The following is a 27,506-nucleotide window of genomic DNA, read 5'->3' as shown; positions in this document are numbered from 1 at the left end:
CAGCACATAATCTAAGAACGTCTCTGTTTATACTAATCAAAAAATAGTGAATTAATTTTTAAATTGATTAATTAGCTTTAAAGTAGATTTGAACAAAACGGCGCTCTAATTTATGCAATTAAAAATATAAGGAAAAAGATTGATTTGTCATTTGGACATGGACGTAGAAAACGGCGTCAGGGCGTAATAAGTGGGCGGCGTTGAAGCAGTGGAGTGGCCACAGGCCGGTAGTGCTGTCAGGCTGTCAGTGGGGCGATCGTTCGCATAGCGAGTAGTCGTGCGTCGCGTCAGTCAGTCAATCGTCGCGTCAGTGGTGTTGTGTCGGGAGAGCGTTTGTCGCTTGTGAACTTGCCGCTTGTCAAAGTACCATGGCCGAAAACGGCACTCTGACGGCCGACGAAGCCGCCGAGATCAGGGAATCCTTCACGCAGGTCAGATCCCACTCGTACTCTCCACAATCCACACTCCACACAACTCGCACGATGCCGGCTTCCGTTCCCACTTCCCGCTCCCTGACGATCAACTCCTCTCCAACACGTTTCACACACACATTTTCGCGCAATTTTCATATCCTACTTCAACGTGTGTCAATTTACTGCTTCAATGTATTATTCACGCCTGCACAAATTGCCCAATATCACTTCAATCGATTTTGATTTTCATCGATGATTTTGTATCATTTGGTGTATAGTATGAATGTGTGAATCAATCAATGTTTAATGAACCTTCACAGCCCGCTTATCTTAAATATTTTTCTTTGATTAAATTCTATTTTTTTTCAATTTGAACCGATTATCATCTACATATATATTGAAATATTACTGTTTTTTCAAGTAATATAGCTAACGTTATCGATTTTTTTTCCGTATAGAATTTAAGCAATGCGCACCAATTTTATTTTTATTAATATTGTAAATTAATTGAAAATTTACAACATAGCAATTTCTCATTCTTTTCGTGTGTGTATATAGATATCGTTTTCCACATAAAAATTCATACATATTTTATAATATCTCATAAACGTAATAAATAGTACTTTCACTAGTCGTTTGCTTATTTTATTGCTTTACTGTACTCTAATTAGTGCAATAAATTTGCTAAAATACTTAAAAAGCTTTGATGTGTATAGAATATTTGAAATCAAATAGAAAATCAATACTTAATATATACTTGTAATGCTAATATAGTTAAATAGAAAACAAATCGATTATTTTATTGAATATTTAATGAGTATAAGTATGCGTTTTAAAACAAAAACATTTTATAATGAAACAAGTATTAGTATATTACAAAATGAAATATTTTGAATGTCAAATAAATAAATTTATTAAACCATTTAATTGATTGGAAAAATATTCAATAATTACAATATCCCAGCTCTAATTATAAACACAAATTCTATACCAAATATCTGGTGAGGTGAAGTGTTCCTGAGAGTCTATTTATGTAAGTACTTACATATGTACTTTAGTATAATGACATTCAAATTTAAAGTGAGTTTAAATTGCATTAAAACTTCTAATTTATTGATCGTTCAATTCCCAACACTTCTGATTACAGAATAGGAATTCAAGCTGTCAATTACTTGTGTGGAACTCGTTCGGATATCTTCACCTAATATGGGTTTATACAATGTGACAAACGTTGATTGAAGCCGAGTGTTAACATGAATTTTTAATATTCCCGTATGTGTTATAACATCCGTTCGCGTCTGTACGATTAATATGTTAATTATTAATACGATTTTGTATTTGAGCAAACGTGTGAAAGGTAATGTGTGTAAGTTTTTATGTTAACAACAATCGCTGGGTACGTTTGAACATAAAAACCCGCACGAATGCGATATGATGGATCGTTAGCATTTGAATTTTAGATAGTGGTCTACCATAGAAAGTGTTTTCATTTTTATTCTAATAGTAATATGCGTGTTGTACGGCTCACTTTGTCACTTTCTGACTTAATTAAAGTGATTTTATACCCGACACCCAGATGTGTGTACATTTGTAGCAGGCCAATTTGACGGAAATGATAAATGAACTTTTATGAATGAAATATTATTCAATACAATGTCATAAATAATAAGGGAAAATTTTATACATCTATTTTTCAGATTCAATGAAATTTTCCACTTTTCACTCTTATTATTTTACTTTCTTATTTTCGAAGGAATTTTTTAACAATCCCAAATAACAATACATGTTTAAAACAGCGCTGAAAGTAAAAGTGCAAAAAAATGTTTTCTAAGAAGTTGTCATCGATAACATCTAAGAAGTTGTCATCGATCTTAGAAACTTATCAATAGTCAAAAATAATTGATAACTTATCAATAGTCAAAACGCCCCAAATGCATTTTGCATTCATAAGTAAACGCTAGCGGCTAGTCATCGGTGCAATGGTCACAAAAAAGGCACTCTATTGTTAATTTCTTTAAAAAAACACGCTTTTTTGCTTTCTTGCTTTGAACACTAATGAAGCAGTCTATTGTTATTTGAAAAGCATCCTTCCAATGCCGATCTCTGCTAATTACTCATTAGCAAAGATTAGTAATGAGTATCCTTCCCTTCATAATAACAGATTCCCTCCAGGAAGAAGTATCAACATCTCAATGATAAGTGTATTTGTAGGCGAAAGACTTAAATTCACGTCTTTCGACTTTATTCGCATATAAATGTACAATTTCGACTATTATTGTTTTAATTTTCAATATAAAAGGGTATTGCAAATTAAATTGCGTATTGAATTTATTTTAAATTAAAGAATTCCAATTTTTTATGATTTAAAAAATAGAGAAAATCTTATTTTCGAATATATGTAGTAATGAAGATGTATTTTAACTGTTGAAAAAATAGCGTGTTTAACACGCATTGTACATATATTTAATGAGTGAAAAAATTCACTCAGTAATGATCGTTTTGAGTGAACAATCAGCAAATGGAGCAACGCGAGAAATTGCGTAAACACTTAAAAATTTGCTAATCAGAAGCAATCGAAATTGTCAGCGGAATATTTTCATAGATGTTTTAACACCATAAACGGATTCGTAATTGTTAATTGTTTTAAAAATATTATTCATCATCTCGAAATCTTATATCTCTCAGTCGTCCGTTTCTTTTATCTATTATACGTACATACGTTTCATCATTTTTTTCTCGGTTCTGATAAGGTGATAAATTTAATACCGCGCACACGCATACCTGTACGATATCGTAAGATGGGAGTGGATGGATGCGAATATCATGAAGGAAAAAAAAAGTCTTACTTATTTGAGCAGCTAATGGTTGTTGTAATGGTGACGGTTGGGCAACGATGGGAGACGAAATCCATGGAGGCGGCAACTATGGATTAATAGAAACTGGCCGCATATAATAATAAAAATAATACATGGAGAATGTGCCACAAAAAATGTAAATAAATACATGCCACACTCTTCACATCTCACCGTGACTAGTTGTGATTCTGAAAAGAATCTCTTTACATTTTCACTTGATTACGTGCACGCTAATCTCTAGTTCAACCGTGCGCTGAGCGATTTGAGCTGACCTGAACGTGTTATCTTTTTTTGTGATTAATAATATATGATGCTACCTGCTGTTATATTATATAATGTGCTCTTTTAAACTCCTAATATCGGATCGGGGCTGCAGGCCGTTGACGAATACAGCTATGAATCTGTTACATTGAACAGTCAGTCACTTTATAACAAGAGTTCTCGTTGTTTGTTATAGTATTATTTTCAAATTGGAAACTAACTGGAGTACTGTGAGGAGTTATTTTTGAATTGATAAATATCTCATCCTGGGGATTTGTACCGATCGGTAAAGCCAACCATGCACAACTGTGTTTAAAAGAGCATTAATGTAAACGACTATTAGTTCCACTAGATTGAATAGTGTTCTTTAACTTCCAAGCAGAATTCCTGTTATAAAGTTGATTCAATTCTGATATGAGTTCAGTGTTTGTGTTATCGTTTCACTCGCTTACTTCTGGGTATGCGCGTTAGACAACAGTATGCTTTTGAAGATGTACATACATATGTAAATATGTATATAATGCGATATATTGGGATCAAACTAGGTACAGTGCTTCTTCAAGATGCAATAATTTGAGTTAATTTCGTCTTTGTGTACTTGATTGAACCAGCTATAGCAATAGCTAATAGGTGATGGGTTTGATACCTGATACAATGCTGCTAGCCAGACTCTGGATATATGTGACTCCAAGTCGATCGTTTCCTATCAGAGTATGCCAATTTATCTGATTTCATTGTTGAAACGGTTCTTACCAAATTGGCCATCTACCGTTATTTTTTCATTTCAAATCTAATATATAATTTTGAAAGAGACTATGTTTTCAGTATGTATGTAAGTTTTGGTTCGTAGAATCCGTGACGTTATCGAAAAGATGAAATTTTATATGAAGACGATATCGATTCCGTTTTCGATTTCGATTCCTTTTTCCAGTTCTGGATTTGGATTCCTTTTTTCAGTTCCGATCCCAGATTCCTGTTTCAATGCGAATCCCGATTCCTTTTTCAATTCCGGATCTTTATTTCTTTTTCAATTCCAGATCCCGATTCCTGTTTCAGTTCCGAATCCGGATTCCTGTTTCAGTTCAGATTCCCGGTTCCAATTTCAGTTCCGATTCCCTTATATACAAAAAAAACCTTTCGTTTCTGATTGGCTGTCGTTGAATATTATTTTTTTTTTTAATTCAAATAAATTGAATAAAAAAAACAAATTAATGTTTAGTATTAGACTAGCCATGTTTAAGCGGTTTATATTACATATACCGAGCGAAGCCGGGTATAACCACTAGTTTATAGTAATATTACATATTTATATGTAGTACATATGTACAAGTTTGCCTGAGATATCGCCTTAGGGGCAATCCCTTATTGGCACAAATTAAATTTATACTGTTGCAGCATTAGAAGTGTTTTGAATTTGGACAGATGTTGGAAATATTCCTTAGTTTTTGTCTTGAAAGATTTTTTACTAGTGTATTTTTGAGGTAGAAGCAGACATGATTGACGCATGACGCAGTCATTACTGGGTCACTTGAAGGTGGGTAATGACCGTGAGTAATGACGTCACGTCCATGTTATTTAATAACATTTTATATGAGGCTTTTAAAAATTTCCTATTCGAGCTCACAAAGAATAATCTCGAGTGCTATAGTTCAAATTCCAAAACGGAAAAATAGAAGAATTTGCTTTTCCTAATCTGCTTTCTGGCGCTCAAGTGGCGTTACGGATTAATTGATATCTTCAATTTTACGGCTCGTTCTCGCATGTCACCTGGTCGATGATGTTTCGCGTGCCGTTCGCCATCTCACGTGGTGCTTCATCGTTCTTAGTCTTCACCGTGTGGTGTTAATTAGCATGCTCGGTTCACATAAAACTGGTGAATCTCACCAAAGGCTCGCGCGATCTTTATCAGATGATTTCCCACGCGAACTTCCTACCAGCACGTGACGAGGGAAGAATGCGGATTCTGGGTCGCTTCTTCTTCCGAAGGGGGAAATGTTGCCCACCACCCACCATTGTTGTGGTTGCAAATTAATTCGTCGGCTGTGGGTGTGTCACGCGTTTTTTTCTTCCTTTTTGTAACTGCTGGTATGATTCTGTTATCATAGTGCATTCCTGGTGTGTCTGTGTGTGTGCACGCGTGCTCCCGCATGTTTAACAACTGAACAACTTTCTCCTTGGATAAGGCTCGTGTGTGACCTGGGTACAAAAGTTAGTTGCGCAATATCGGATAGAATTTCACCATTGGTACCTTGACCCACCGTAGAGTCCTTTCTCTCACGTCCATTTCCTGGAACATATTAGAAACGCTGGTTTTACTAATAGGTCGTTGATGTTGATGAGCAAGACCATCACTTTCTGGCACGTTTGCATCTTGGGTGGTCACTTATCCTACCTAACTAATTGCGCAATGCTAGACTTTTTTGGAATAGTAGGACTTATGTTAGTATTTTAGCAAAACATATTGATCTATATCGTTTTTCATCCACCTAAAAGAAGATATGATATTAGTTTCGTACAGTCTATTTATTCCTCACCTTTGGGTATAAAGCCCTCGTGCCGTATTGGAAATTCGATATACGCCTTTCCTTTCTCTCATATTAAACTTTAAAATAGCACGTGCTTATACATATACGTTCAAGTATAATGGATTGTCTATGGGCGTGGTAGGTTTACATATTTTAAGTGCTCACTATAACCCAGAAGTTTTGATCTGGTTTGTTTATGTTACAAGTTTGGTGTGTCTTACTTTTATGTATATCGCGTAAGGGTTCAGAATCGGTACGAAGTATTGTGTATAACCACAAGTGGTGGTCCAGGGTTTGTTTGTTTTAGAAGTCTGCTGGGAGCACTCAAAAGGCACCACAAGTTCACATCTTTACGAAGTGTTGAAAATACAAAACTGTTTCTGCGCCGATTGAAGTGCACGTTCAGTGAAGACTAGAATGCTTTCACTGACAAAATCGGGGCAACGAACCAACCTCGCTTCTGAAACAGTTCACCTTTTCGTGCTGTACAAAGATCTCCTTCTTCAATGTCTAGCAAAATTGTTTGACGACTTGATAATACGGTCATGCTTCAAAACCGGCAATTAGTCACTTTGTACTAATATATGTCATTTATGTTCATATTGGTCAGGATGTTTATCCTCGTCTGACTAACTGATAAACCTCGAAAGTGCAACAATCAGTTAGGCTCATTTTTTTTTCGACACGTTTCTGCTTACATCCTGTAAACGCACTGATATAAGCGATGATGCCGAATCGTCCTTTTTTTACAAGGTTTTTATTAGTTTTTTTGCAGATATAATCTATAAATAGCCAGTTTTCATTTCAGAAGTTTAGATAACTATGCTCAATGTTAAATTAATTTACTATTATAACATTTCTAACCTTGTGTGTGGTATTTTTTCTACTCCAATCATTATTTTCGGGATTGTATCTTGATTTATGTACCCAAAACGAAACGTTTAGTTGGGGGCCTTCACTTCAGATAGTCGTCAAAGATAAACGATGCTGCTCTTGAAGTTATGCCTGTGTACCAGTGACCTTCTATGTACGTACGATGCTCTTAACTCTTAAGAAGACTTGTTAATTATTGTTATCGGTGAAATTTTCGAAATGGATTTGTATGTCGGGAGCATTCACACGATCGACCCAGCTAATGTGATCACAATGGTCTTTTGTTTTGACCGTTGATCGCACGTATAATATTGTTCTGGTTCACCGTAGCATGATCGTCGCAGATTTGTGTGAATCCGCAAGTTCAGATTAATCCACTTTCGCACAGCTCGGTCTGGTCTAGATCCAATTTTGAATCAAATCTCTTAGAAGAAAAAAAGAAGAGGTGACTGAAGATTTAACAATTCGACGGCACGACGACGACGACAGTCGGGATCAATACCCTGGACGACGGTCTCGCCGTTCGGTATGATGACCTCTCCACTGATAGGACTAATGCATTGTGGACCAGTCAACTGATTCTATGTAGGATGTCTTCAGTGATGGACATACATTCTCTTTCGGTAATCGTAAATGTTTTAACAGTACTTCAGTTACGATGACCACTCTAGTTGATGGATTCGATTATCGTTTGCAGTTCATTTCGTCTTGAGAGAGCTCGTGTTAAATGTTGTTAAATTTATGTGAGGTGAGAGTTAAAAAAGTAGCTTTACCACTGTCTTAATGAGTTGCAAAGGCGCGGTAGGTAGAGGTTTATGGATAGCTGTCATCGCTTCGATCCGAAAAGATTCCGATGAAAATTTTAATGACTTCGTTGATACTCCTCTAATTTCATGTCAGAGAAATTAGAGTACTTAAATGTTAGCTAACCCCCTCGTATATCGGTAAGATGTCAAAGCAACCTAGAGAGTGGAAGTAGTTCAAAATCAGATCACAATTTTTTAACGACAGGAATTCCACTGAGCTAATAAAAAGCTATTAAAAAAAGGACTACTATCAGAAGTCTTCATAACCGTTATTTTCAGCTATGAAAAAAATTAGAATAAACAGATTGAAAAATTTTATAATATTTGACATGAGAATTTTAGAAAATCGTTATATCACTTTAGTGCTTTTAAAGAAAAACTATGAAAGCTTTCCAAAAATACTTACATATGTTTATTAATCTGTAAAAATATATTATATTATATATGAAGAAAGTTTCATTGAATTCTTGAAAGTTTTTGGTTTTGTATTTGAACGTATGAACATTTTGTAGGTGAGCGTTTTGACCGTAATCGTTTGTTCACGGAACCATTTTTACCTCAGTTCCATTTATGTGAGAAAATTATTGGAGCTTGAGTTTTGAATTCTAAGATCCAACCTACACTGGTTGTGTGGTCAAAAGGTCTACGCACCCACAACAATATGACAATTACATATGATGAACGCTGAAGTAAACTACATATCTATGTATCCTACTCATCTTGAATGTATCTAATTTTCCTATACGAGCATATGACATCATGAATTACGAATGTGTATCAATTGAACGATCGCAATTATTGCGTTTGTTCACACATAAAGCTATTTATGCCTCGATATGATTATGACTCCGATAAACCATAACTCATACATAGTCTGTTTGTTCATCCTGAAGATATCACATGTTTATGAGACGGCGGAAAGTTGCACTTAATTAGATCTAATCGTCTCTAAACGAGTCTCGCTCTCTTGTTCTTATCGACGTTTTATTATTAACACGTTATCTCCGGCGATGCGATTCGGCGCGCGTTAACATCACGCGCTAAATCAAGTGCTTAAATTTCTTGATGTAATTAACCAGCTCGTAAATTTCGTAATAATGATAGTTACCACGGACGAGATGACTCAGCGAGCAATTGCTGTAGGAAATCAAAACATCATTGCAGAGGTCGGAAGTTCAAATCTATTGTGCATTGAGATAGTTTTTTCGTTTAGCTACTGTACTTGTTCAAATGTATAGAATTTGGTTATCAGGAGAAACAGGCGGTAGAGTAAAATTAGACTCGGGCGGCTTACAACATTGCTTATTTCACGGAGCGCCACAATGAATTGTGGTTCGCCGCGTTACATATAAAGGTTGCTTTTTCAAAGGTTTGTTTTTCGAATTGGCATCACTTTTTCCAGCGACGACCAATTTAAAAGCTGACAGCTGATTTGTGCTCAGTTTGGTTTGTAATTTCACCATAAATATACTTAAGCCAGAACAACGTTTGCAAATTGTGCAAATTTATTTCGAAAATCGTGGTCAAGTTTGCGAATTTTACCGTGCGCTACGTCAATTTCACGGTCGTGATTGGCCTCCAAGATCGTGTGATTTAACACCTTTGAATTCTTTTCTGTGTGGATATATGTGAAGTCGCTAATCTACGCCGATAAACCAGAGACGATAGACGACTTGGTAACCTACGCCGCATTATTGCCGATATACTTGACTTCCAGATTGCGCTTTATTCGAACCAGCCGCGGCTCCCATATGCCCGATATTTTATTTATACACCAATTACATAACATTATCTTCCAGTAAAGCGAAATCTATTGTCATTACCCCGATTTTGATGTGTTTTATTTCATTGTAAAGTTGTATACCTCTAAAAAAAATCACCTTTACAATATGGCAACTTAACCATTCTTCAACTCATGCCTGCCGACTTAATCATTCATAGGTACATTATTCTAGGTTAGAAAATTAAATGCCACATATATAGACGTATGAAATTAAGATGGAGTGCATTGAGGTGAATGAACGCAATTTTTAAATTAAAAAATAATACTTTGCCCCAAAAAAAAGATCTTTGATCAATGTATTTTTTCAGTGATGTTGTATGGATGTGAAACTTTAATATTGAACGCCAAAATGCTATACAGTCCAATGCACTTAAAAAGTATGGAACGCTGTATGCTCGGCATACTGAGAAGAGGTAGAAAACGGAATATATGGGTGAGAAGTGTGACAATGGTAGTGGACATGGCGAAAAAAGTGAAGAAATGGCAATGGGCGGGTCACGTAGCTAGAACAATGAAAGGAAGTGCTGGAATTGTACCCAAAAGAATGTAAAAGCGTGAAAGGAAGGCCCAAAGGAAAATGTGTGGGGTTGCGATGGATGGGAGCTGCGTGAAATAAAGACGAATGGAAGCATGTTGGAGAGGCCCTCATCCAGTAGTGGATGTTCATATATATTTGGTATGATTCACAACTTGGCTCGCTAGTCTGATCAATCGATCTTATTTGCATGCACGATAAATAATGTATGCGTGTTGATTTTGTGCAAAGTTTTACGACCTGATTATCACCTGTCGGTGCAACAACCTCCTCTATCTATTTGTATTTGTATTAATTTGATTGATAAAGTCAGTATAATATTTAATTATAGTCGACTGGCTACACCCTAAGCTTTAGTTTATCTGAAACGAAAAATTGTCTATATGGGAATTACGTACAATTCAGTAGTAACCATGTATGTAGGTGGGTATAAACCCTGTGCAAACAAATGTTTGATTGCCCAGCTTATTGGATTTGATCTATTTTGCAGTGTTGTTTTATTTTGTGTGTAGGGATGCGTTCTGATGTGAAACATGTACTCTTTTGATTTGTTCGAGGGCGTCCCAATTGCAGGCCTGATCTTAGACTCTCGAACAGACTTAGAAAAATGTGTCATCACTTTCGATTCTAGAGTTATAAATGCATAATAGAGGCTTAAGTGGTATTAAATGTAGAATATATTTATCTCGATTTAAAGGTTTGGATTTTATTTGCTCTATTGAAGTTTCAAAAGACATGTGTACATACACATGTAATTCTTTATTGGGTGATAAAATTTTGCTAGATTGTGTGCGAATTGAATATTTTACGACATGCATTTATAATATTGAAGTTTATGGTGTTTTAGTCTTCTTTATCTTTATGGATACAGTTAACATTTATCACTTTTACCACTCTTGCGTGTCCGAAAAAAATTTCCTTCATATGTACAGTGCCGATCTAAATATTGGATATATGACCTGCATCAACTCGCTTAAAACTCTAATAACGGGTTTTTAGTTTACACTTATTTTCGTCACATTTGAACTTATGTGGTAAATTCCGTATTTGCTTATCAGTCGAATTGGCTGTGGTTTTTTTTTACGTAAGAGTGAGACTACTTTGGTACCAATTGAACGAGTTTCACTTTCGCGCTATGAAGCTCGCGCAGAGCGAATGTGCTAATATCATCTTATTATTTTACAGATCAATGCCAACATAATTATACCGTTGTGAATTATTCCTAAATTAAACCATGTTTACACCGCAGTATATGCGTACAAAGAACGGTCAGTGCTCCAAGGTTGGATTCAACTTGCATAATTTCTACTGGCGTTCGTGTTAACCCTGTAATACTGACCTCGTATAAATTTTCTTCGTTGTTCGAAACAAATGGAATGAGAAGAAGCTATGAAGACTGTTCTTCTTAAAGAATTTGCGAGATCGCCTTTGGAATTATTCATATTTTGGTATACGAGGAACGCATATCGTAGCTAATGTATGGAAGCGTCTTCGAAACGCTTTGCGCAAAAAGTTATCTATCTGTCTCTCTCGAACTTGTTTGATTTTGGGTTGCAGAAAGAGACGCAAAGTAGATGGCTGTTTTTTAACCTCACCAATGTCAATGCAACGTGTAAGTTTTTTACAACCGAGTTTCTCCTTCGACTTCCAAACATCGAATTTGTACTCGCAGACCGGTTATGCTTGTGTCAAGTTTCGCGTGTCGAATTGATCCCAGAACAATACCAGTCGTATTCAATGATGACTAAAGAAAAAAAACCAGAAACACGACAGTTTGTTTCGGTCAGGACTTGGATCAGTTGCTTGCGTGCCCTCTTCTATGCAAATGCGCTCTTGCAATTCGGATGACGTCACTTTTTGACATGACGTCACCGTCCAAGCTCTCGAAGGTTTTAAAGTAATTGAAGCTCGAGGTCTTGAAATGCCTTGACCTCTTCGTGGTGAAGTTTCGAATAAATTGACGCACTTTTTCAGTCACTGCACCGTTCCGCAGCAAGTGCGTTCACCTTGTTTTGTTTTTTTAATAAGTTTTGCATATAATTATGACTGATTTCGTGGGTGCATTTGTAACTGTAAATGCCCCACCAAAGGATTTTTTTTAAGCTCGTTGATTAAATTGTTCTCGTGTAGCTCATCATCGTCGTTATGTGATGGGTGAAATGGTAGGTAGATCTCTATCGGTCAACAGGAAGTGACACTTTTGGGCCTCGTTTCGTTTCTGTTCATTGTTTCCGGAGGTGTGCCTGTATTATTTAAGAGATGCACGTAGTCGTTGATGATGTTGCTTGATTTAATAGAAGGCAGTCCATATTAGACCATCGTTGTTTGAGAGCACGTTTTGCTGGGATCTTATTTGTATTGAATTACAAGCATAAATTTTAACTTGAGTACGTTTATTGTTCTTATCACATTCACGTTGAATAGGTTAATGTTTTTGTTTTCCGTTCTGAGCCAGAATGGACAATGCGTTGTTTTTATTGTAAATAAATCAAGCTACACATTGCTATTTTATTTTAATCAATGTGGGTGAATGAGCATGGTAGATTTCAAATGTTTCCTCTTCATTTTTGATTAGACACCATTTCCGTCGACAAGAGTAGACGAATCCAGGATGTAACCTTGAGAAAAACCCATACATGAATTACACTTTTGATTCATATTCTTGTATGAACTATCCAATATGCTACATTCTAAATGAAAGATTCCTTTTAGGCTTCTGGAAAGATATCGAAAGTGGAAGCTGCCCAGTCATGGATAATTACGTTGTGATACAACAATGAAACTGTGGGTAGGACTTTTCAACTGTCTCTAAGCTTCCAAGAGCACGAATAACTGTTACGGAACCAATTCAATCAATCTGCTTCTTCCTTTTTGTCTCTTCGCGCTATCAACCATAGCCAGCAGTACAAATCTTCAAAGTGCCACATTGCTAAAAAACTATTATATTAGTTTCAGGTATATTAGAAGAAGAAAAAATTAACCAAATCATGAATTGAGACTATCGACTGGGGTTCAAAATTATTTAAATTTTCCGTAGCTATAGGCATTAGTTAAATGTATGTATGTATGTAGTTTCGTAGGTGCCAATTTTGAATAGAAACACATGTTCAGCTTAATGGAGCTTGGAATGGATTGATTGTGATGAAATCGTACCCAATTAGTACCAGTTTCTGAAATTTCCTATGTTTAATTTCCGATTTCCGTTCAGTGTTATGAAATTAAACGAATCAAAGCAGGCATTTAAAACGCTTATAATGTATATGAATCGATAATAACCAGACTTACAAGCCATCGACTTAAAATGCCTATTGAAATCGTCGCTACCTCAGTTATCAGCTATGACCTTCTACAGTCGTTCCAATGCCAGTTACTCACCTAATAAAGTAACGGTTAGCAAAATTCTCATCGTTTTTTTTTCTTCTTCGTCTTTATTATTTTTTCATAATCATTTTAACAACGGTTTAGGCGTAACTTCTAATTAGCCGAGTGATTCTCATACGAGTCGAAGAAGAAGGAGAACGATTCGTGTGCGATGGGAACAAACCTCATTCATCCGAACGATTTATCGTATACCAGTTCTTTCTTTACACTATTTTTTTTCCTTCTTTCTAGAAATTTGACTAATTGTGACACGGAAGACATTTAATTAGCCGAATCGAAATTCACCATCAACGGCACGCCATAGCCGAATTGAGGCCGTCGGACTTTTAGACAACCCCACTAGTTTACAATATCAGATTTTTGACCCACGAATTTTCATCGTCATATATGTACCTGTAGTTTCATCGAAAATTAATACTGCTCTACATTTTTTGTGTACCTTGATAAATTGCTGTCTGCATACATACCTATAAATACTTAGGTAGGTGTTTTACAATACATTAATATCAACCTACTTACGAAGAATATTGCGCCAGAAGAAACGTACAAAAATACTGATAATATTGTATATGTATTTTTTCATACATTACGGATTACGTTAGTCCTTCTGGAAAATAAGTGTTCGTATTTACTTAATTGCTCATTATATACATGTACTTTATATTTATTAAGGCTGAAAGCAAAAAAAATGCAATAGCGACAAATAATATTCATACTAGACACAAACTAGTATTTTTTTGCATTTTTTTTATAGTATATAATCTATTTGGATAGTAGGTAGTTGCTTCAATATGATAAGGGTTTTTTTTACTGACATACAGGCTAAGTTGTGTACTATTTCAGGAGCTATCTATCCATCTGCTTTCGGAGGAATGAAATCTACATACATATAAATTTATGATCGATTCCTACGGAAATTCAAAATATATTAGATAAAGTGGTTTTCAGTAGTATGACACCATATTACATAAGTGGAACATAGAGATTCGAAACATGCTTTTCTGAAGTGGATACATTTTTTTGACTGCCACTGTATATAGATAAGAAATGAAGTACTTTTTAGCTTTAAGGAAGTAACATAATTATTAGAACTTTTACGTAATAGTATCAAACTTAACCAATTTCAATCAACGTAATAAATACAGTTTACAAAGAAGATAGAACGAAGTTTAAGGAACTTGTCAAACAATGATTTATCTCCAACTCAACGAATATGTACCGTTAGTGTTCCGTCTAAATCTCTCTGTTTTTGTCGCACAGCCTTAGGGCGAAAACACACTAAGTGTTACGTGGTACTTGTTTTTTTTTATAGATACTTTTAAACATGCGAAAAAAACGCAGCACCCCTACCCCAAATACATGTTACACAGTCCCAAAAATCACCCCTGGAGTGTTTTCGGTGATATTTTATCCTTGTATTTATCCTTGCTTGACAGTTATCGATAACGGTGAATCCCATATTTGTAGAAATGTGGGAGAAACTTGTCGGTTGCATATGGATATGCATAAACGTGCGACCTCCCAAACATATGCATTCTGCACGTGCAAGTACAACCGGATTCGGTTTGGGAAACACCCACTGTTTACAAGTCAGGGACGTGACGTCCCATACCACATACAGTGTGTTTTCGCCCTTATCCTCTTCATTGTTTCCTGCTTGTATTCGGTCCATATGATACCATCTCAACATTTTTAAAATTATTTCAAACCTTACACTGTTCAGGTATTCAAAGCACACACATTACTGATTTATCTCCAGCTCAACGACTAAGTACCGTTGGTGTGCCGTGGAAATCTCTCTGTTTTTGTCGCACAGCCTCGCTTACGTGTGCGAGAGCAGTTCGTTTAGTAACCTGCTCGCGCACATGTAAGTAAGGCTGTACGACAAAAACAGACATTCCCACGGCACGCCACTGTTATGTACATATATTTACTGTAGGTAACTGATCAAATTTTGAATTGAGAACATCCTTATCTCCAGCAAAAATGAACTATTTACTCAAATCTGATTTTTCCAACTTTCAATGTCTAACAGAACGGTCTGAACTACCGCTATGCATAAATTATAAAACGTCTAATTAAGCGGGTTTCGCCATACAAAATTCGTCGAGCAAAAGTCCATGTACCGTAAAATACTTATCGAGTGTTCTGTCTAGCCGTCGTAATGATTGGGGCTTCATTAAAACCACCTGATTTCGATTCTCACTCATCTTCGGTTTTACGTTCGATTAATCAACATTCGTCACGCATAACTGACCGTTAACGACCGCTTCACTCTCAATGTCGACCAGTTCTTCTAATCATTTTTTTTTCTACAATTTTTCTCTTTCAGCTCTCGTACACACTTTTATTGTTGACTCATGTGCATGCGATTATGATTCACCGTCGTCGTAGTCGTCGGACTACTATCGGCGTTATTATCGCCGTTCGATGATGATGATGATGATACCGTATTGTTTGCGTAGTGGTCGTACATACCTATTTTATACAAATATTGTATTTTATATCACATACGTACTTATAACGTGTCGGAACCACTTTCGACCTGTCGACGTTTTGTCAAAGTTTGCATTCGAAACGCCACGACTAGACTTGTTTATCGATTGTCGCGAAGTCGACGATTTCGGTGCAAACTTCGGTCGTATCCGAAGAAAACCGCAATAAATGGTGTTAAATACTCGGTAGAACGGAAGATTACAAAACCGACATTAATTATCGCAGTTTTATCGTTGGCAATTAATTGTGTTATTGAAAACTTCGCGGTGTGTTTTTTCGTAATTAAACTTCAGACCTGGTTAAATGGTAAAATATGTACATATATAACTGTATCCCGAAATAATACGATAGTTTGAGTAGAGGCTGGCATATATTTAGAATTGTAAGCCCACAGTGGTGCTCTTGTTCGCTACTAATCAATAGCAGTGTATGACTTCAATTGCTTGTAAGCTTAAACTACATGCGTCAGTAATCCATTCTAATGAACTCTGAACTATGCTAATTTCATTGTTGAAAGTGCCTCATGCTTCGAGTCATATTCTCTCTTTCTCATACATTGAAGTGTCATTTAATAAACAAAAAAATGGTTATTGTTTATATTATAATAAGTTTTTTTATGAAGAGAGTGTTGTTTCACATCATTGGTCCATTTGATGCATCAATTTCTAACTCTGATTTTTGACGAATGGCGTGTTGCGCTACTTACTATGTTCTGTCATTTAAAAAAATCTCATAGGATTATAATCACTAGCGTAACTATTGTATGTACTATGACGCGGGGTATGCGGTGCATGCGAGCCCTTAGGGTCGAAAGGATCTTTTGGAAAATCTCCAAATATATAATACACTATAATATAATAATATATAATACACATGTTAAAAAAAAGTTATAAATAAAAAAATATGGGAAAATCAATTCACACTAGCTGAAAACAGTCAAAAGTAAGTATAAAAGAATTCGACTTAGCAAAATTGCAATATTAACATGAAGAAGCTCAGAAAATGTCTTTAAAATATGTGATTGCAGAATTTTCTAAGCTAGAAAAGACATTTAAAATTGCAATGCAATGGGGGGGCACTTAACTTTTGCATGAGGGCCAAATTTTTCTAGTTACGCCACTGATTATAATGTGATAAAAACTCATAAGCCACCTACCCAATAGAAAAATTAAAACATTGCATATGTTACATTTCAAGTGTTCTATCTGGTTCGTTCATGTACATACTAGTTTGCTCATACATGAACTATCGGTTTTAGTTTAAGTACTTATAGTCAAAAGCTATCTTCAAATACATAGACTTACCAGGTGTCGCATGAAACTTTTAGCTGTCAAAATCTTTGAGATGTTAAAACGACAGGTATTTAAATCCTATGGAAACCACATTACAACGTTGCTATAATTGCAACTCATGGGCACGTGATAATTGGATTATTAGTAACATTGCGATCGCCCAAAAGACAATTTTTGTCATGAAACTCGCGAATACGGAATATTTAGCACTTGAGTTCTCGTTAGTATGATGGAGTTTTCGGCTGCCAGATGTTCCGTTATAGAGATTTTAGTGACTTTTGGGCGAGCGCTTTGTGACCAATAATCACCGGACCTGAGCATATATAGTACATAGAGGATGGGTCTATAACTGACCAGATTGGTTTCTATATGAACAAACTAGTATGTTCATGAACGAACGAAACGTACACTTGGACTGTAATATATGTACATATGTATTATGGGACTCCACAGATTTTAGTTAATTTTAGTTTAGGAGTGTGTGTGCTAAAGATGAAAGAATATGCTATATTTTCTTGTCCACAAGAGTTACAGCATTGTAATACACGAATAATATGACAACCAGACTATGATTAAACTCGAACGAGCTAAAAAGAAGACGAATTTCTAGACGTCAAGACCCGTTAAATTGAAGTAATTTACGTGAATACTATTTTTGACGTTTTTTTTTTACTGTCATCGCACAGTTGCACATGTCGCCGTCGAATTAGCATCTAAAAATCGCATAGCGTTCTAAAACTGGATTTCATTATTATTATGCTGATTTATTTACTACATTATTATGTATTATGATTCTCATAACGAAGGAGGTCGCACTATTTAGGCGACCTTCATTTATGGCTTGTCCATATTTGGATCGAGCTGACCGAACACCTCGACGATTGTGACCTTTTACGGGGAACTTTGATGTAGTATTACATATTATATTAGAGTAAGCTAATTTGAAGTGAAAAATTGCCAGTTGGATTTTTCTTTAGTCTTCTTCATTGTCTAATAATGAATTCCCAGACTGTATTGTTTTGTCGATATGTACTTACTATTCTTTTGGTGGAATCAATTTTGTGCATAGAGGCTTGTGTAGGTATAGATAAGACTTTATAATGGTATGGGAAAACATCTTTCCACCTACATATGTACATACTTCAACCTGCGCATTTTTATATACAAATGTAAAATATAAAGTTCCCATGAACTTTGCATTTTTGCAATGTCTCGTTCTATTTTAGTGCTAGCTATAAATTCAAATATGTAAGTTTTAAGTTTTATTCTGCAATTATATAGAAGCTGTAAAATAAAGTTTCGATCAAAAAAATGTCTTCATGTCCCAGTAAGTTATTATCTGGGTCTGATCGGAACACTGGAAATATACTTCTATACCGAAGCATGCACATATTCACATCCTTAGCTGTTAGAAGTTAATGTTATTTCTGAGGATTTAGAAATTGTATGTATTTAATAATTGAGACAGTAGAATAGGAGGATTTCTGAGATAAAATTCTAGGTAGCAGGGATAGTTAGTAGAAAAATATGTAGATTCCTAAAAGTGGAGCTCGAAGTATGATACAGAAGCCAGCAGAATAGCTTGGTGGTTGCGTTAATGCTAGCCACCGAGAGTTTCCCGAGTTCAAGCCCTGGGTTGGCCTCGATTGAAAATGATTTATTAGTATTTCTGTAGTACTGCTGGCAAGGACGGATCCAGAATTTTTTCTATGGGGGGGGGGGGTGACTTCCTAGAATCTGGGAATCACCCAGGTTGCACCTGACATCTGACAAATAACTGTTTGGCGCATTCACTGTCCAGCTTTAGGTAACAAAAGGACAACCATTTTGTACTCCGCGACACATATATTTTAAATCAATATACATTTTTCAAACGGCAATGAAATTTAGGGGGGGGAGATTGCTGCTATCGCCCCCCCCCCCCTCCGTATCCGTCCTTAACCGCTGGTTAGACGATCGTTTCCTATCAGAGTTTGCCAATTTATCTGATTTTTTGAAACGGTTCCTCATCAAAGTGGCAAAACCATCCTAAGTATCAGTGGCGGCTCGTGACAATTCATAGTGGGTAGCTGCAGAGATAAATCAGACTGTAGTAGATCGTTGACCATACCGGTGATCAAATGCAAAAAAATAGCATGAATATTTACTATACTATCTATTTATCTATTATCTATATATTATTTATATGCACGATGGGGATTGCACTATTCTGTCTATCGTTTGGATTAAAATTTTACTATCATTATATACTATTATTATACTGGGAGGTCCTCAGACCCGCAGCCTATATGGTCGACAAAAATAGCATGCATTTATACTATACTGGGAGGGCTGCAGCCCTATGGTCGAGTCGCCACTGCTAACTACGATTTTCACCACTATTTCAATATGATTTCAAATTTATATTGCTGGACAACCGTCTCGTTCTCCGACGAAAGGGTCTCAGACTGTATTCGTTGGGGAAGGGGGGGGGGGGTGGCCTCATGTTGAGGACTTAAAGGGTCGAATTCTTTTACCTTTAAAGCGGGTTTTAATATGTACAAGTTTAATACCATAACTTTCGCATCATGGGACAATGTAATGTAACAACATAATGGGACAATGTAAAGAAAATGTATACATCTACATATGTTTAAAAAAAATAACGAATACCACATTCAAATATCAAAGTTAACATACCGTGGTGCCCTAATAGCGTAATGTAATCAAACTTAGCTAAATGTCAACATAATGTAATCGTCATAGGAGTTCGTTGTGAACTTTGATTGCGTATTTGTAAATGTCAACATTGTGTGAATCATCACACACTGTTTACCACTTCCTCGCATGATTTTTTCTTAGTGTATACAACTTGTTGCATGGTTTTTTTCCGCATTGTTGCCCATATGAGTATCAGCACACTCGATTAAAAAGGTATCAAATTCGCAATGTTCTTACCTTTCATACGTTCCGGACAACTAACTGCGCAGTTTGTCTGTCGATTGCATCAGGATTCTGTCCACGTATGATTAAAGGTGTTCATTATGGTAATTTCGCGGTTCTTACTCAAAGTATGATGACAGTACACGTGATTAATGTCGCTTAGTCACAACGAAGACCTATCGATACCTGTCTGTGTTGGTCCCCAGCTGATATGTACATGGCTTCTAGTGATTCTTCGGATAAAAGTAATTATATAGTTCGACATTGGCATAATTGCACGTTGTCTCGCATATGTACATAGTATTAAATAGAAGCCTCTAAATAGATATTATATATCAAATAATATCAGTATTTTATAATAGTCTTGTACTTCTTCTTCCTCGAAGTATTCTTCATGACATACTAATCACTATTGTATGTAGATGATAGCTCTTCTATAAATCTATATCTTCCTCTTATGCTCTCAATTTTTTTATATCACTTGTATCAAATTGTAAGTAAGGTATCTTTATACGTCTTTATGTGATGTGTCTTCCCATGATACATGTGATATTAGACCAATTTATTTATCTTTTTCCTAAACACATACCACAACCTTAACTTTTGGTGTATCTAATATAATATAAACAGCAACATAGCTTAATGTAATTAATTAACATGTAATACTAACAACCAAGGGGTCACGGGTTTGAGTCCTGACTCAGCAGTGTTGCTGGCCAGACCTTAAATATATGTGACTCCAAGTCGATCGTTTCCAATCACAGTTTTCCAATTATTTATCTCATTAATTGTTGAAGCGGTTCTTCACCAAATTGGCCACCTCCCCTATATGGTACATATGTACAACTTTTGCCAAAGGTTTCGCTTTGTATACGCTCGATACATTTCACCATGGTAAAATGTATCGAGATCATCATTTACAGCCATTAACCATCCACTGCTGGATGGAAGCCTCTCCAACACGATTCCACATGTCTGTGTTTTGCGCAACTCGCATATATTTTCCTAATTTCGTCTACCCATCTTCCTTCCAGTCTTTCTTTCACCATTTTACCTTCTAGCACTTCTTCTTTCCACCTTTTGTCCATGCTTCTAGCTACGTGACCCGTTCAATTCACTCACTATATCCACTACAAATGTTTATAAAAATATATGTATATATCCTGGTTTTGATCATTCCAGATATGTTAATAGCTTAAAAATCTATTTGACAGCCAAATCCAGAGAAATGTAATATTAATAGAAGTGGCTTTAGGTGTTCTTTTGTTGTCAAGTGACATTCTGTCCACGGATAGATCTAAATAATTTTAGCATCAGTCGTATCTGACGCTTGGTGCTCGACGTATGTCTATAAAAACTTCTCTGTTTGTTTATATTACTTGCAAGATGGGCAAGCATCGGTAAAAATTGCAAAATACATTCAAAAACACAATAAACAACATGGGATACATTTTTATAAGTAAATTGATCCGATTGTATTCCGTACGATGTAGTGTATTTATAGAGATGTACCGCGTAAAATTGACAACAATTATTTATTCGTAAGGGCCCCTCTATTCTTATTACATCTCTCTGGCCAAATCTGTCGTTGACAATCGATTCTACAACGGTTTTTTGTTCTCGAGTATTATTAATCTCTGTATCTTATACTACATACACATATATATGTACATGTATTATACATACCTATCGATCAAAAATGCTAGAAGGTGAAGAAAATTGTATAGCTGTTTTCATTTCATACATTCTTTCCAAAAATGTTAAAAAAACAATGACTGACCTACTAAAATTTATACCAACAAACTTTCCAAGAATTGTATTTAAATAATTTTCCTTTTAATTATATTTTAAATAGTCTCGTTTTAGAACTTTGTTCATATCCTGTGGAAAAACCGCAGTTAAATGGTCATTCATTATCTGCACTGTCGTGTCATTGCTTATCTTCTTTTACTTGTGCTATTTTTTCCTTACTACTTTTTTACAGCCTAGTTTCCCATAAATAATATAATGATGCGTTATCGCGAATGAAATTTTATCTGGAGTGGTCGAGAGCGTATATATATAACCTTTCTGAAAATATTATGAAAATAACCACACCAATGCTGACATTATACAATCCTTCGTATGTACATATGATTCATACGATGAATACATAAGTAATTTGTAATAGTTTCGTCGAAGTATATGTGATCGATTTTGATTCGAGTTTGATTCATACATACTATCTTTCGGTTCGAAAACACAAGGAAATAGACGAATATTTGTGTGTGATTTTCTCGGAATTGTTCGTCACACGTGTTTCATCGTAGTATCGACGCGTGTGGTAGAATACTTCCAATTGTGATGATGGATGGATGATATCGAGTTCACCGACTTGGGGGAGCATTTATTTATAATCGAATCCGAAACTGAGCTTGTAATGTTTATTTAAAGGTTGCTGAGTTTGAATCACACCGTGGGATTGATTTATTAGGATTTTTTTTAAATTTGAGGGATCAAAATTTAAGTACACCATTTAAGTTTCAATGTTTCAAAATCATTTTTCATTATATAGGTACATATGTATACAAATATGTATGTATGTATATGTTGCAGTTGAAGTGTATCTTCCAGTTGTAATATATTTTGACTAGTTGGAATATATTCCATCTAACCTAGTACTAACTATCGTTATAGTTGAAGTTTATTTTCAGCTGAAATATATTTCGACTAGTTGGAATATATTTCGTCTAACCCACGGAAATTGATTCATATGGCGAATTACATTCCAACTGGTTAAAATATATTACAACTGAAAATACAGTTCAACTATAAGTTGGTACCAGGTTAGATGGGGAGGTAAGGTTTTCGTGAAAACGTCACTCGACTAGCAAATTGAGTTGCTAGGTACTCAGTACCTAGCAAATATTAACGCATTATTGAATTCTAAAGCATTCGTAAAAATATCAGAGCTGTTAACTGGCGCAAATTGTTGAAAGTGTAGATAGCTTGTGGAGATATAATTTACTAGTTGAATTGTATTCGAATATGAATCATCCAAAACACCAGTTAGAATACATTACAACTAAAAATACACTTCGACTGTAACATATACATACATACAGAGAATATGTAATTCTTTTGCGTATTCTACATATTTTTTACAAGGCTCTTCTATATTTCATTTTATTTCTATCTTGATTTACATATAAAACATATTGAAATTTTTGACTTTATGTAAACGGACTTGAGAATTTCTACCAACCCATATACATATGTATGTCTATAGAAAATAATATTATTACGTAAGCTGATTGAAGTTCAATTTTTGTTTTCAGTTTGACACAAACAACGATGGTTATATCTATCTCAAGGAGTTGAAAGAGGCTCTCGATGGATGCGGCTTTAAAATTCCTGGCTGGAAGGTATCGTGCGATTCATTTGGATCCAGCTAAAGTTGTGTTGTAGCAAAGTGTATATAATTATTGTATTTTTTAAGGTGAGATGTATGATTGATGAACAAATGAATAAGAAGTCCACGTTCGGCGTTACCAACGGTACGTCCGAAGGAAAACTCAGCTTTGATCAGTTCGAAAATTTGTGTGCTGATCTAAAATCCCAAGATGTGTCCAGCACGTTCAAGCAGGCTGTGTCCAAGAAGGAAAATTTGGAACATCTCGGAGGAATGTCTGATGCTAGCAGCGAAGGTATACCTGTCTTTTATGTTGAAAAATTCCATGGGATTATAGAAATATGTGCTTAAGCACGATCAATGTGTGGTTAAGTTAGATAAGAATTCTTGTTTGTTTAATACCTTTTGGAATTCTTATCAATGTAATATTTGTTGTATTATTATCAATTAATAGATATATTTGTACATAGGTATGAAGGAAGTAGCTTTTATAGATTTTTATTTAATCAATGTGTGAATATTTTCAATACAATATTTTGGAATTTTTTTAGGTACGACTCACTCAGTGCGTCAAGAAGAGCAAATGGCCTTTTCCGGATGGATTAACTCTAACTTATCTCACGATCCCGATCTGAAGCATCTTTTACCAATTGATCCTGAAGGAAAACAACTCTACGAAAAGCTTAAAGATGGACTCATACTATGGTTATTATTTGCCCTCACAAATAAATGTGTTTTATTTCATATTTTTGTAATATTTTAAACAAAAACTGTGTTTATTTTTAAAATCTCACAGCAAAGTCATCAATCATTCCTGTCCTGACACCATAGATGAACGTGCTATAAACAAAAAAGTACTAACTTTATACACTAAACATGAAAATTTAACACTGGCACTTGTTTCAAGTCAAGCTATCGGTTGTAATATTGTTAACATTGACGCTCATGATCTTGCTAAAGGTAATGAATTTGATTTAAAAGTATTTTACGTTAAATTAATAAGTGTTTCACTAATTTCTAATGATTTTTTAGGTAAACCGCATTTGGTTTTGGGTCTCGTATGGCAAATCATCCGCATCGGTCTCTTCAATCAAATCACGTTGGAGCACTGTCCTGGTTTGACTGCTCTGCTTAACGATCAAGTAAATTTATTTTATATAATACTACATTTGAGTAATTTCAAATTATATAGTAGACTAATTAGTTTTTTTTTTTTCAATTTTAGGAACGTATTGAAGATTTAATGCGGTTGTCTCCCGAAGCAATTTTGCTCAGATGGGTGAATTATCATTTGGCTGCTGCTGGAATCACCAGGAGGTGCACAAATTTCCAATCCGATATCCAAGACTCGGAAGTATACAGTCATCTGTTGAGACAGATCGCTCCTCAAGATGCGGGTGTTAATCTGGATGCTCTACGAGTAAGTATTGTTTTATTATAAGTAAAATCATCACATATGTAAGGTTGAATAATATGATTTGATTTGGTTTTTGCAGGAAAGTAATATGACAGAAAGGGCAGAAGTTATGTTACAACAAGCGGCAAAACTGAAGTGTAGAGCTTTCGTCACTCCCAATGATGTAGTTTCCGGAGTGTATAAACTCAATTTGGCTTTCGTGGCTAATCTTTTCAATCAAATGCCAGGACTTGACCGACCCGATGAAAGTGAAATGCGACAACTGGAACAAATCGAAGAGACGAGAGAAGAGAAGAGTGAGTAAAAACATATAGTTTCATAATTGATTATTTAATTACATAGTTGTTAAAAGCGTTGTGTTAAATTGAATGTATTTATTTGCATTTTTTAGCATATCGTAATTGGATGAATTCTATGGGCGTTGCACCGCACGTTAATTGGTTATATTCTGATCTTACCGACGGCTTGGTTATCTTCCAACTGTACGATATTATCAAACCAGGAATTGTTAACTGGAAGAAGGTAATTTAACATTTTTAACGTATTTGACGTAGATTGCTTTTAATAAGCATATTTCAAGTTTAACATTTAACATCGTTGTGCAGGTTCATAGCAAATTTAGCAATCTTCGCAAATTTATGGAACGGCTGGAGAACTGTAATTATGCAGTGGAACTTGGAAAACAGATTAAGTTCTCTCTAGTCGGAATTGCTGGTGCTGACATCAACGAAGGCAACGCAACACTCACACTCGGTATTATTAAAATTTATTAGTTTGTTTTTACCATTCAAAGAGTGCTTGAACTTTGAGCTAATTTTACGATAACGTTGCAGCTCTGATATGGCAATTAATGAGAGCATACACTTTATCGATACTTACTCGGCTTGCCAATACTGGAAATCCCATCATCGAGAAGGAAATCGTACAGTGGGTCAATACCAAACTGCAATCTGCCGGAAAGACTACATCGATCAAAGGTTTCCAAGATGAAAGCATTACCGACGGTAGAGTCGTATTAGATCTTATCGACGCTATAAAACCGGGAACTATAAATTACGATCTCGTACAGAACGGTGGTACAGGAGAGGTGAATATTATTTTTATCGTGTTTTTATTAGTTTATATTTATTGTGTCATATTTATGGTTTTGTCTTTCGTTTAGGATAAACTTGCTAATGCTAAGTATGCCATTTCGATGGCTCGTCGTTGTGGAGCTCGCGTGTACGCCCTCCCCGAAGATATCACTGAGAAGAAACCCAAAATGGTTATGACCATGTTCGCATGTCTCATGGCGTTAGATTACGTGCCGAACATGGATGCGCCGATAGATCAGGCCGCACGTTAAGCATCAGTCACAACAACAAATGAAACATTAGAGTTTATTTTATATAGATATACTCTAATTTGATATTTTTGTTAAACGATCATCGAGTAGTCACAGTGAATGTTTTATCAATGCATTTTTTTTATTATTATTTATATGTAATAATTTTACGGTGAAAATGGCTGTTTCCGAACTACTTGTTACCGTTTCTAACTTTAGATTTTTTGTTCCAATCGAGCTGCTTATCAGTTCTTAATCATCCAAGCAATCATTCCACAGTAAGGAGTCGCCTTTTGATTCAATTTTTAATCATTGTCGAATCAATTTGATACAATTCCATTTACCAATTTTGTACGTATTTTATATGTATGTTGTATAAAAAACAAGCATTTTTAAATGTAAGTAAAATTCAATCAAATCACATTAAACATATATTTTCTTTTGCATTTTATATTAAAATCAAATATGTTGGCTCATGATTGACTTTTACTTATTTAACTATAAATATTATGATAGTAATTTTTAATGGATAGACTTAAGCTTTCTACACTCTGTGTTGTATTAATCATGTTTGCGCTTTTGAATAGTGAAAATCAATGATGAAAGCCTTATACAACGTAAATAATAATATAAAGCCTTTTGAAGTCCTCCATTATACAGTTTTATACGGAATTATACAAAAAGTGAGATTTGCAAACTACTTTTTAAACACTTGTATGGCAATAATGCTTTACCTCATATAATATGTCAGTGTGATATGAAAATCAAAATAAATGTAAAAAGGCAATTTAAAAAAAAAATTGATTGATTCTATATAGTCAATCGTTTTTCTCTTTTCTACAATGCATATTTAGTAATCAAATGTATTTATATTTATGATATAAAAATAAAAAATTATGAATTTATGTAGTAAAATATGACACTGCCCAAACCAGCTCACTATTTGTAAGACATGTTATTAGCTAAATCAATTAGTACTAAATTCAAAAAAGTGAAATAAATTTATAGGAGGTACAACAATAAGAATTAATCTAAGGAGATCATAGTTCATTCTTGATAGTATCGACATGATCTTTGGAATCGGTACATACATGTAGTTGTTAACTGATTGAAATTGATAAAATTTAACCTTGCTTTCAGATTCATCACTGTATTTAAAAAAAAATGTATCGTAATGTGCGTGATATAATCATACAATTGATTTCGCAATAAATATTTTGTATTTAATTTGT

General features: G+C 35.1%; 1 protein-coding gene across 2 annotated transcripts; it reads left to right on the top strand.

The window, feature by feature from the left end:
• The first annotated feature begins 183 nt into the window (after positions 1-183).
• Positions 184-27,506, top strand: Fim (plastin-2 fimbrin). 2 transcript variants are annotated; one of them, XM_077433965.1, is made up of 12 exons: positions 184-431; positions 23,460-23,546; positions 23,621-23,828; positions 24,085-24,238; positions 24,330-24,493; positions 24,566-24,675; positions 24,759-24,953; positions 25,030-25,246; positions 25,342-25,472; positions 25,556-25,703; positions 25,784-26,037; positions 26,113-27,506. In XM_077433965.1, exons 1-12 carry the CDS (start codon positions 369-371, stop codon positions 26,293-26,295), a joined length of 1,914 nt encoding a protein of 637 aa, XP_077290091.1. In that variant the 5' UTR covers positions 184-368; the 3' UTR covers positions 26,296-27,506. The 2 variants fall into 2 exon arrangements, with proteins under 2 accessions (XP_077290091.1, XP_077290090.1); XM_077433964.1 differs by lacking the exon at positions 184-431 and adding an exon at positions 20,040-20,387.

The sequence above is a fragment of the Arctopsyche grandis genome, chromosome 6, assembly GCF_051622035.1.
Source record: "Arctopsyche grandis isolate Sample6627 chromosome 6, ASM5162203v2, whole genome shotgun sequence".
Lineage (NCBI taxonomy): Eukaryota > Metazoa > Arthropoda > Insecta > Trichoptera > Hydropsychidae > Arctopsyche > Arctopsyche grandis.
This window is presented reverse-complemented; position numbering and strand designations above follow the sequence as displayed.